Genomic DNA, 13,351 nt, shown 5'->3' on the forward strand with positions numbered 1-13,351 from the left:
TCAACCATTTTCTGAAAATGATCGGTTGGGGCCACGACAGAAACCTCCGAGAGCCATGCGTTGAAGACCTCTAGCTTAAAGGATTTTTAAAGAAATGCATCGCGAAAATTCTTAGATGATGCCTAGCTTCACGATGGAAACTCTTAGATTATGTTCATGTTCATCATAAAAATTCTCATTCAAAAAATTCATCTTTAAAGTTCAGATCGTTTTGATCAGCAGTCGAATATAGATCCTGAGATCGGTTTGTGTGAATCCTTCGTACCTGATAGACTGATTTCGTTCGTCACGCAATAAGTGAACAAATAACAAGACGTGTGAGAAACTGTGAAATTTATTTCGAACCGGAAAGTTATTTTTTCTTCGACGATCTTTCTCAAACAGAAACAATAAAAAAAAAAGAAACCAAATAGACAAAAACAAAAGTAAACAAACCGACAGTAAAACTTGCAAAGGCGTGAAATTTAGAAATAAATATCACCAGAAGCGCTTTACAAACAACAAGTACGACATGGAAAAAAGTCTCATCCTCCATTTTTCTAAATTTTCTTTACAATTTTTTTTCTCTACATCTAATATGATGACGAGACAAGGACATCGGAGATGTAAAATGACACGGATAGTTGGTCATCTTTTCGTGTTCTTAAAGGATGACTGGTTTGAGGTGCTCTTTCTTTACCTCTCTCTGATGTCAAAATCTACTTTCTCGCTTCTCTTCCCATTGATGCTCCTCAATTAACTCGAGAGAGTATCAATAATCACAATGTTTTTATAAGGGCACTTCTCATTAAAATATAATGTATACTATATCAATAGCGTGTAAATGATCTTTGTGTCACGTATTTAGGATGAACGTGACGTTCTGCCAAACGAGAGGGGATGATATACGAGCTCAAGTGGAACGTGAAACATACTACCTACCCAGCCCTATCATCTCGAATCGTTTTTGAGTTGTGGTGGATAATCGATTATGGGGGAAAAATTGCGTCAAGTCTGAAAAACCCCAAATTTGTGAAGTTTTTAAAAACTTACACTCAAACTGAGCATCTATTTGGAAAGAACAGAAAAAATCCTATAAACTAACACAAATTTCATTTAAATATCTGGATTTAATGGCGAGCAACAAAAGCACTCAAGGATTGGCAGGGCTCAAAATCGAATTGTCACCAAAAATTTTCATCGTCAATCACGCAAACACTCTTCCGGCATCAATCGGTCAAATTTACCAAAAACTTGTCCATTTTACCAGCTTTAGAAGGAGTCCACAATGAACCATATCAGTGATGTCAGTAGATTTTGGCAATAGTTCGATTTAACACTTCACCAATCTCTCAGCGCTTGAAGCTCGCCGTTAAATACAATCCTGTGGATAGAGATAGTGCCATCTTGTAAGATTCTTCTATGCAAAATCAAATAGTTGCCAATTCCGAATTTTCTTCAAGTATCTACTTCGACATGCTTATTTAAAGGATGTATTGCGAACAAACGGCTAAATTTCTTCCGAACCAGAACACTGATATGGTTTATTGTAAGCTTTTTCGAAAGATGGTACAATGGACAAGTTTTTGGTAAATTTGACCGATTGATGCCAGAAGGGTGTTTGCGAAATTGGGAATGAAAAATTTTGGCGACAATTCGATTTTGAATTTTGCCAATCTTTCAACGCTTGCAGTTCGCCATGAAGTCCAGATATTCTGATGGAAATGGTTTCAGCTTGTAGGATTTTTTCTGCTCTTTCCAAATATGTGCTCAGTTTGAGTGTGTCTTTAAGAAACTTTACTAATTCGGGTTTTTTTCCAGACTTGACGCATTTTTTATCCATAATTGATCATCCACCATAACTCGTAAACGGTTCGAGATAGTTGGGGTTAAAATTAGGGGTGGAATGCAATTATTAAAGCCCCAAAAAATTATTTGAAATTATAACAGTTGGCTACTCATCTCCTCTTGCGCTTCTTGGCGATATCTACAAAAAAAAAAAATGCTTTTCACTTTCTTTTCTTTTCTTTCCTCTAGATTCTCTGTTTTTGAAAAACTCTTGTTTTATTCCATTTCCCCCCACAACTTTCTTTTTGTCTGATCTGTACCTGCTCATGTGTTTGTTTGAATGACGTCACTCTAAGCCACTGGGTTTGCATATAGCGTTTAAAGATACTTTCGGGCTCCTCAAGCAATAATGCTGACGTCACAGTGCTCCATATTGGCGGATATGATGACTACGCATATGTTCACTGTTGTTACACATAAGCTATTCTAAACCATTATTTCTTAAAGTTTTCCAATTTATTATTTCCCGTTTTTAATATTGAAAGATTTAGATAGTCTTGTTTTAGTGAAGGAAGTGAAATTTTAACAATTATTTACGATTTCCGAGGCATCTTCGGCTATTACTGGGCTCACAAGGGTTATCACTCTTAAGTGATGAGTCCTATAGTATTTCTAGCCTTCCTAGGTTTGCAGAATTTTTAAATTAATTCTTGGCCTCGGTTGACGTTCAAGATATTAATATTTACGAAATTTTCAAGTGAACTATAATAATTCTACCGGATGTTTTTATATTTCTGAGCATATTCAAATGAGTAGAATCAGTAACAATTTTTTCAAAACTTTGTGAAAACGTCACCTTGGGACCCTTTCCTGGCTAGTTGATTTTTACAAAGCTACGTTTGAGGTCGCGGGCCACATCAGATGACTCCGAGGGTCACAGTTGGCCCGCAGGCTATGGGTTGATATACAAAGTATAGTTTTTTATATAATGTTTAAAAATAACATTCTCACATATGATATTCATAAACCAATTTACCTGTGATCAATCATACACGCATCCGGAATTTAATCTTAACGTTTGGAAAAAGGATCCTGACAGTAAAATGAGGGATTCGTATGCATATGATGTTATTCTTCTCATCAACCAAAAGTGAAAGCAAAATGTTTCTAAAAAGTAAAAAGTTTGTTCTTTTTTCTGAAGAGAAATGTGTACATAATACACGTATCCATTGTATAATAATTCAACGTTAAGCGTTCATCCATGAAGAACGGATTCCGGGTAGAAATAAAAAAAAAAAAATAGGGTCAAGATTCAAATTTCTCTCAGCGTGAGGGCTTCTCTCTTGCACACTATGACCCTAACCTCTAGGACAAACTCCTTTTACCTCCAGAATTAGGATCTTTAGTGGGAGGGAGAAAGCACACCATCCTTTTGCTTGAACAAACAAGACCTCGTGACACCGGCAACAACATCGTGATCATCAAGAGCCTCCATTTCTTTGACTTACGAACAAAGAACAACTTGTGATGGTTCTTCTACTCCTCCTCTTCTCTTTTTTGAGATAACTCAATTTTTCACTTTGTGAACACAAACTAACACTAACTTACATGCGAAAAATAAAAATTCCCGTCAACTGTGATGGCGCTCCATTCACATCATTGTTATTATTTCTTCATAGTATGAATGCTTTTTTTTTTCCTAATGGAAAGCTTTAATGCCAAATTTATTTACACTGAGAATAATCTATTCGTGATGTTTCAGTATCTGGGGTTGTTGGTGATTTCCGATCCCCAATCTTCGATAGGGTTTGGGCAACGAGTAATAGTTACAATAATCCTAAGAACTATATTGTTCTTTATTTTTAATTAGCCATCTTATTGAAACATCATAACCCTTATAATTTTCTAAGCAGTTCGTTACGTAACTTATGTTTTACGGCCAACACCGGTGCGTTCAAGAACTTGAATTGTTCAACACATTTGAATTGGTATTTGTTTTTTATTTATTTTTTATTGTAAGTGCAGAGAACTCATGAAGGAATATTTATTTATTTTACCACCAAAGGAAACCATAATGTGTTTTATACACATGTTAGGGAATACATTCTGGAGTGCAGTGTTTTATTGCATTACACTTTTGTGTGACCTCATACACCCAAAACACTGTGTGTAATGCAGTGGAAACATTACACTCCAAAGAAGGGGGCACGAACACTTTTACAGGGCGAAACATCTAACTGAATTTTATGAATTAACATGTTTGAAAACTATTTTCCCGCACTTGTGCTGTCATCTAGTAATCGAAAAGTAATTATTTAGCCTTTGTACAGTCGAATCCCGTTTTAACGAATCTCGTCATAGCGAAAATCTCGTTTTAACGAACACTTTTCTAATCACACCTTTTAAGTTTATGTAGGAGCAATCCAAAAACCGCGAATTACTTTATAGCGAAATTCGTTATAACGAAGTGATTTCTCCGGTCTCTTGGAGATCGTTATAACGGGATTCGACTGTACTTCAAAATACCAACACCCAACAATGTATGTGAGAAATGTTATGTGTTAAAAAGAGAAAGTGGTACTTTAAAATACCACTGCAGCAGCCAATGGGTTAATAAACTAACCGGTGTTTCGCAGAACATCCATGATAAATTAATCGTCCAACGATATGCGTATAAGTCAATCGTTCAATGGTAATCGTCTATATAAGACTGGTTTGTTTTTGTACAAGAAACGAAACGAACAAACCTAATTGTCAAAAGTATTAACCCTTTGCACTCGAGGCCGTTTCCGCGCGGACTAATCAGCAACTCGAAGCGTTTCGTAGCGCTTTTGGTGAATTTCTTACCTCTAACTTAAAATGATTACACACACAAATGAACACATAAAACTTTTATATTTTAATATTTAATGCAACACCCCACACGTCCAGAATTGCTACAAAGTGGCTCCAGGAACATTCTTCTGACTTTAGACACTTCCGCTGGCCACCTAAATCCCCAGACATGAACATTATTGAACGTATCTGGGATGCCTTGCAACGTGCTGTTCAGAAGAGATCTCCACCCCCTCTTACTCCTATGGATTTATGGACAGCCTTGCAGGATTCATGGTGTGAATTACCTCCAGCACTACTTCAGACATTAGTCGAGTCCATGCCACGTCGTGTTGCGGCACTTCTGCGGGCTCGCGGGGGCCCTACACGATATTAGGCAGGTGCACCTGTTTTTTTGGCTCTTCAGTGTAGTTATCACCGTGCATCGAATTTCCGCACCAAACAAAGTGGTGAGCGAGCGTCACCTCTCGAGTTGCGGCATTAAATCATGTGGTGAGCGAGAGTCACCTCTCGAGTTGCGGCGTTAAATCATGTGGTGAGCGAGAGTCACCTCTCGAGTTGCGGCATTAAATCATGTGGTGAGCGAGAGTCACCTCTCGAGTGCAAAGGGTTAATCGAAAGACTTCAGCAGTCCATCAATTTTCAGGAATGATCGATCATCCGTGATAAATTCTCATTCACGCTTTGAATCAGTGACATTCACAGGAGGTCTATAAAGTTGAATTTAAAATTCAAGTATTTTAAGAGAGACGAAAAAATAATAATTTCCATCGCTTCTAAGGTATCAAATTGAATATCAAAACAGAATTCTGACCAAGTGGTAACTTTCACCTTCTAAAGAATGAACAGCCATTAAAGTTTTACGTTTGGATTTCATTCCAGATAATCATTTCTTTATGAATACGGCCCGAAAGTTGAACGCGTGACGACATAAGAAATGAATTAGTATGCCCGTGTTTTATGGTAATGACAAAAGCTCGGAGAAACCGAGTGAGAATGTTGAATGGCAATGAATAAACGCACACCGGGTTCATTACTCTGCTTGGAAGTTCAATAAACGTACTACTCAAACATGGAGTTTTATTGCAGTCTTTTCGTTAACCTTCCTAGAACACTAGATTGTGAACTATCATCGAAAACAGGTGTGCGTGTAAATATATACGTGTGTTCTCATACTATATGGATATTTTGACGAGAGGGGGCACTGCGAAAAACACTGTGTAGTAAAAAATTCTTATTTTTTTCCAACAGTTACCCTCCAACATTAGTACCCCTCAGAAGAAAAGACGATTTCTCCTATTTTGTAAATCATTTTTTACTATCATGATTTCTATACTTTGTTATTATATTGGATCTTCTTCGGAGTTAGATCGCATTCAACTAGAACAAGGATAAAGCGTCGGATTCGTTTATTATCTGCAGAATGCATTCAGGTCTGCCAATCAGAATGAGACTGACATCGTCTGAGAACCGTGAAAAAAAAAGTTTATGGATAATTGGAAAATACACCAAAATGCCCAATGAAAAATGTTGAATGTTGAGAGAGATTAATAACAGAAATTCTCAAGAAATACCCTCAAAAATTGAAGAAAGTTCTAAGGAAGAATGGGAGTAGTCATTGTTTATGGTCTGTAAATAATACGAGTATTCGAGAATGGTCTGGTGGAAAACGGGATGATCTTTAATCTTCTAAAGATAATCTAGAATGATCTGTGAGAATGAGAATTCTCAAGAAAGTTTTGTGAAAAATTAAGATAAAAAAAAACTTTTATCCAAGGAAAATGAAAATCCTCAAGAAATGCCTGTGTGAAGTTAGAATCCTGAAAAAACGGCTGTGTGAAATTGTAGTCCTCAAAAAACGACCGTGAGGAAACTGGAATCATCCAAAAACCTCGGTGAACAAAGATTCTCAATTGTTCACCGAATTTTTTGAGATTTTTTCAAATAAACCAAAGTGAACAATGAGGATTCTTAAAAATTCTCGAAAATTGGAAATCTCTGAGAACGATTAGAACAAATTTGTTTAAAATTGGAATCCGCAAGAAATCCATCTGAAAAAATCTCCAAGAAACATGTAAACAATTAGAATACTTAACGAAGGTCTTTCACAGCTGGGTGATGCGAAGATATATTTTAGAAAGAGAGAAAATTCAATGCCCGCGGGGAATGGAGCCCACGTCCTTTCACTTCCCGGGAGAACGCACTAGACTACAGATGCAACGAATATGTCAATCTTTCCTTGGAGCTCGTGTGCACTGAACGGGACCGTACATGGACAGTCGGAGCTAACTCAGGCCAAAGCTCACAATTGCTGACAATGCCACCAGATGGCGACTTATCCGAGGACGATATCACTCCCCCATTCCCCGCGGGGGCAGTTGAATTCTCTCTCTAAAATATATCTTCGCATCATCCAGCTGTTAACGGCCTTCGTACGGACAGCGGAGAAAATGACAATCCTGAAGAAACATCTGGAGACAATGACAACCTTTAAGAAACATCTAGAGAAAATCCTTAAGGAACATCTGGAGAAAACGTCAGTCCTCAAGAAAAAACTTAAAATTAAAAATTAAAATTTTCATAAGAAACCTTTGTGAACAATAAGAATCCGGAAGAAATCTGAGGGGAAAACATAATCGTTAAGAAATCTTAGACCAACGGAAATTCAATGGAAACGCATGTGAATAATGAGAATCCTCAATCTGTAAAACATGAGAATCGTCAATAAATTCTCGAACGAGGGTTTAATTAAGCAGTCTGTGGACATTGAGAAACTTTCGGTATTGGTATATTCACGGTGAAGACAGAAAGAAAAATCACAAAACAATTGGCCATTAAGTATTGTATTTTTAATATAAATATAAGCAGTATAAGAATTTCAATGAAAAAAACTACAAACTTAAAAAAACCATTAATTTGTACAAATCGCTAAATGTCATCGAAAGGCTGCACGAAAGCGTTCCACGCGTTACGAAAATGTTTAATGAACTATCCTGCACAAAAATATTATGTGCAGGAGGAATCTTCCACGCAGTCACAATGTCTCAAACCGATGAATGTTCGTACGAGTATGTGCTATTGTCATTGATAGATTTAACGGTGTTAAAATTTTTGCTTATCTCCAGAAGCAGTGGAAACATTTTCAAGAGCCCCTCAGCATAATTAGATGTATTACGAAACGTCTTGTGAGTTATAACAAATTGACTAATTATGTGAGAAATGAGAAAACGAATCTGATTGATTATCCATGTCAAAAATTATCACCGGATTTCATCAAAAAACTCGATTTCATCAGCGTTCAGGGAAATATGACAGTGAATGCTTCTTTTGTTTTGGTAGATCCGAACTTAATTTAGAAAAGACCTACATCGAACCAAATCAAGGACAAGGAGAAAGAGAGAGAGAGAGAGAGAGAGAGAGAGAGAGAGAGTGTTGCGCAGCTTCAACAAGCGGAAGTCCGAATAATCGAACTGACAGCCGAGACACGTTTTATTTTTACGCTGCGTGTCAAGGATGTCTATAATCTCTCTGGCAAACATCGGAATAAAAATTCTTCTCCGCTATGAGATACGACGTGTCAAGGTTCTAACAAGTGGACAATACTAGCTAGACTTATTGGACCGCGTAAACGTTTCGCGTTTGGCCAGCGATGATGATGAGGCCAACATCAACGTGGAACTTGACACGTCGAGTGACAGGTGATGCTGACGCAAGTGGGATATCAACTGAAACACTGACATCCATCCGTGAAGCAATGCACTCAATAATCACCATGAGGTAACATGTACGCGAGGGAGTACATTTCCGTACGCCAGAGTGGGTATAAGTGAATATATAATTTATTTATATTCATAAATAAAAAATCGAGTATAAAATGCGGTTCGATTGATTAGCCGCTGTGCGGTCGTGTGTTCGTAGTAACGGACTCACATGGCGAAGACCCTACCGATGCAGGCACGGATCCAGGACAATGTGTCGGGAGGGGTGAATTTTGTAAGTCCTTTGAATCATCCCATACTTTATGAGGTAGACAAATTTTCCCATATTGTTCTGCTCTTGAGAGGGACGATCGTTGCTATCCCCCACACCCACTGGATTCGCGCCTGAGTGAAAGCAGACACCTTCAGCTACGAATAAAGCCTAGGCAGAAGACTTCACCTGCGAATGAAGCGAAGACAGACATCTTCAGCTACGAATGAAGCAAAGACAGATATATTCAGCTGCGAATGAAACGGAGGCAGTCGGATCCAGGGTGATGTGTTGAAGGAGCAACTTATTTTGCAGGTGCATAGGGTCATCCTGTATTTTACGAAACCGAAAAATATAACCCATATTAGTCGGCTCTTCGGGGGCTGGATTCCCCTGACTGGATCCCCGTGTGTACCGATGGCACAGATGGTCGGATGAAGATGGTTTCCAGCTATTTTCCAACTACGAGAAGCAAATGCAAGTCGGTCCTCCATTTAAATTAGTCTCACTGCAGAGAGCAGGTAGACATTCAACATAATAGTTACATAATGAAAATTCAAGCATTTTCAATCTTTACTCCAAAATGTGTAAGGCAGATGACAGCATCAGCAAAAACTTAAAACAAGCACAACTCTGACAACATAAATATGTTAGAGTCACGCATAGACACACACACACAACACGTTCCAATATGTGCCGATTCGTTAGAAATTCCGTATGTATGTTTAAGTAGTAGTGTGGTTCCATCTTCGAAACATGAATTGAAGCCGATTTTCCCATTGAAAGGTCACGCCACTGAGAGCAGCACACCAACAACGGTACAAATATTCAATTATTACACTTCACTCATAGTTTCATGGCAGCACTAAAATCCATCTAAGACAGTAGATGCCTTCCGGACTGTTTGGTGCACATGTGCACTTGTGGCACAGTGGTAATAAATTTCCCATGTCGATAAACCGGAGTTGTGTTTCAAGGAAAGAAAGCTTGATTGACTACAGACTTTTGAACATGTTTACAGTGGAAGAATGCGGTTGTTGGGGGGGGGGGATCTGATTAAAGTGTTTGCAATTTTGAACGAGATGGATAAGGTGGGCCATGAATTATTAATACACTGTCAATCGAGTGCTTCGATAACCGGACACCAGTATCGATTGGTGAGGAACAACTCCAGGTTGTGGTGTCTCAGGGAATTTTTCTCCAACATGGGGGGGCTGTGAATAAATTGAATAGCTTACCCTTGGGTGTCATGAATTATACCACAATTGACACACAATTTCAAAAAGAAGTACAATATTCATATTGGGAAAAATCGAGAAGCTACCCTCTCTTGAATGAAGGCAACCATAATTTCTTATGGGCAATATGTTATACAGGGTGGTTATAAATAAACTGACGCTGCTCAGACGTAGGGAGCACTCATTCTAATGAAGGAATTTTGATGAAACTTGGTATATACGATATGTGGACCATGGGGGGGAGGAGGAATTCAATAAAAATAGTTTAATAATTGACCACCAGGTGGAGAAGTGGCTCTTTTTTATTGCAGTTATATTTTTCCCATGGTCGAAATAACTTATATACTAAGTTCCAATGAAATATGACTATCATAACGGGCACTAAACAGGTTGGAGTTGTGTCAATATAATTGAGGTGAGGAGTGTCAGTTGAGCACTGCGATGGAAAGAGCTATTTTTTCACCTGGTGGTCAAAAACTGAACTATTTTTTATTGAACCTTTTTTTTACCCCATGGTTCATATATCCTATATACCGAGTTTCATCAAAATGGGCGTGACATACGTCTGAGTAGTGCCAGTTTAGTTATAACCACCCTGTATTTTACTCGTTGTTTTTAGTTTTTGAGTGAAAACAGCTTTTTATTTTGGGTTGCTAAATTTTTATATCTTTTTAACATTTATAGTTTTAAGTCATTTCTTAATCGCTTAAGCTATTTCGCTTTTAACTATTTCGTTAGGCAGTTTGCTCTGTTGTAGCATTTTTTGTTGTATTTGTATTTATTTGTATCTGCATATTTCTTTGCAGCTCCTCTTCAGTCCTCCGAACAAGGGAAGTCCAACCGAGAAAGAGGTGAGAATACAATGCCTATTCAGTAACTTATTATTTTATAATACTTCTATTTCTACTGGCGTGTACAGTATGCGCCGCTTATTGGAATGACGGTATTGTTATCATACTCTTAAAGTGACCTAAGTTTGACTTAAAACTACAAGAAACACTTGATGCAGACGAGGTGAACTGGGGGGGTGGGTCTGTACCGAGAATCAAACCCAGAACCTCTTCTAAACCGGTAAGCGCACTGACCATTATACTACCAGACGAGATCTTTTTCTCCTTAAAATGCACAAGGTAGCGTGACTTATTGAGTAGAGTGCAGCCTCTCTTTACTTCAGCGAATTGCCTCCAGGTGGCGGCAGTACAGATGTGTGAATAATGATTTTTTTTGTCTTTGCTCCCAATACATAAAATCAACAGAGCTTCTGGATATTATGCTGAGGTGAACTAGGGAAAAACGTTTCGTTGTCTGTACCGGGAATCAAACCCGAGACCTCGTCTAAACCGGGCAAGCGCACTTACCACCATACCACAGAGACGAGAACATTTTTCTCTTGAAACTTACCAAGTAGAGACGGCATTTTAAGGAAAAAATATCTCATCCCTGCAGTAAAATGGCCAGTGCGCTTGCCTGGTTTGCAAGAGATCACTCGTCCGATTCCCTGTAGAGACAGCGAAACTCCCCCCCCCCCCCAAGTTCACCTCAGCACGATATCCAGAAAGTCTATTGATTCGGTGTATTGGCAACGAGAAAAAAAATCATCATCCATTATTTTCTGGATATTGTTTGATATTGTGATACAGTTTTCTAGATATCCAAAAAATTATTATGAAATAATGGAAAAGACGCTTATTCAGCGAACGAATAGACCATGAAATGCACCTGAAAATGAACTCCAAATGTTGTAAAGTTAGACAAAAATAAATGGAGGGTGTATTATGGTTACATGATTCGGAAACCGTTACCTGTCTGCGCGTCGTCGTCGTCATACCGAGGCGTGAGCTTTGACCTTGCGATTCTCAGACAAACTGCAATTATAAATGGCTGACTAGCCATAAAATGAACAAAAGGTATATTTAAACTGAATTGTCTGAATGGGGAAATGAAATTAAATATAAATAAAATTGAAAACTGCCGTTGGCAAAGAAGAACACAGACGCGGATTGATGTCATGATAAAGGGCCTAGTGCTCGAAATTCGATGACATTTACATGATACGCCCGTTACCGTTATACGTGTCTGTCTGCTGTAGAGAAAATTGCTGTTTTTGTTTTTTTTAAATAACTATATTTGAGGAACTTATTTTCAAAAGGGAACATTTCCAATTTTTAACGGTTTATGAATGTCTGGGATAAGCTCTGTCTGATTATCCAGCCGGGATTCTTCGAACGGCAATATTTTTGGTAGAAATTTCAATGTAAAGTTAGTCGTTTCTATCAAAAGGGGAACATACCCACCTTTTTCATACACTTCGGTATTTTTCATTTCTCGATAAGGAACACCCATGGGATCGAAAATTTTGTCTGCTAACGAGGATTGTCCGTAGACAGTACGATACATTGAGCCCCGTCAATGTAATTAAAAATTGTGTCCTTTAGTGAAGGTAGCCGCTGATGGGAGTGTCCGTTATGAGAGGTTCCACTGTAGAATGATCGTATTTCTTATATTAGTATGGAGGGGGGCATTAAAGATACCTTCCTGGGGTAGTAAAAACCTTCTAGAATCAACGGGTGACGCAGAAATTTCCAATTTTTTAGACTTCACCAGCTCAAATTTTAATCAAAGGTAACATTTCAACTAATGTTGTATGAAAACGGAACAGTTTCGAAATTCAAGATTCCCTTGAATGTTGATCAAAGAACATAGTATTTGAACTCTCTTCTACCATTCCTATATGCTACCTGATAGGCTATTTTCCACCTTTGTAAAGCAAACGTATATATTTTGGAGGAATACATTTTTTACTTCTTCTGTAAATTTAGCAAAAGTAGAAATGTTCCCCTTTTGAACATAAGCTCCTCATTTATTGATATTTATCACAATCAATTTCGACCAATTCGCCGCATCGAATGAATCTGACCATTTTTTATCACTGTCGGCTGAAGTGAGGCTCTTGACGCATCATAAAATCTGTGTGCGATGAGGCATTTACTGAGCCTCGATAGATAACAGACATAATAACCTGATAAGTTTATGAATTAAAATTTAGTTTTTTAAACAATTATATCTGTCTGCTCACAGCGGAACTATAAATCTCCGTCATGGGTCGGTCGTTAAAAGATTAAATTTCTTAACCAGGGGTCTTCAACCTTTCAGACATTGCGGGCCACATTGAAACTATTCACGAAATCTGCGTTCCACCAACTCATACTGAGGTGTTTAGAATTGTAAGATGGAATCCAGATTTATGGCTGCGTATTCTCAGAAATAATCAATAAACAAATAAATCACTTGAGTGTCATCAGCTTGGTCAATGACCATTTTCATATATGCCAACAATCGCCCTAAAACTTATGGCTTTTGCGGTAGAAATATGCAAGAAAGACGATTTCAGCAATGCGTTTTCACTGCCTAAAATATTGCGCGTATTTCATGGATATAAATTGGGTTTTTTTTAAAGATTTGGAGTTCGAGTCTGAGTGTCGTCGAAAACGTCGAACAATTGAGGTTTTGAATCGAATAAATGAAATACTTTTGACATTAAA

General features: G+C 38.0%; 1 protein-coding gene across 1 annotated transcript in view; it reads left to right on the forward strand.

Moving 5' to 3' along the window:
• LOC149070540 (uncharacterized) overlaps nucleotides 1-13,351 on the forward strand; it is a 157,965-nt gene that overhangs the window by 82,036 nt on the left and 62,578 nt on the right. The window contains exon 3 of the mRNA XM_089249147.1: nucleotides 10,616-10,660. Coding sequence (XP_089105273.1) covers nucleotides 10,616-10,660 — 45 coding nt within the window. The remainder of the gene's footprint in view (nucleotides 1-10,615; nucleotides 10,661-13,351) is intronic.

Source organism: Pholcus phalangioides, unplaced genomic scaffold (assembly GCF_987345545.1).
Source record: "Pholcus phalangioides strain wild (caught in Gottingen) unplaced genomic scaffold, Ppha-v1.0 ptg000021l_1, whole genome shotgun sequence".
Lineage (NCBI taxonomy): Eukaryota > Metazoa > Arthropoda > Arachnida > Araneae > Pholcidae > Pholcus > Pholcus phalangioides.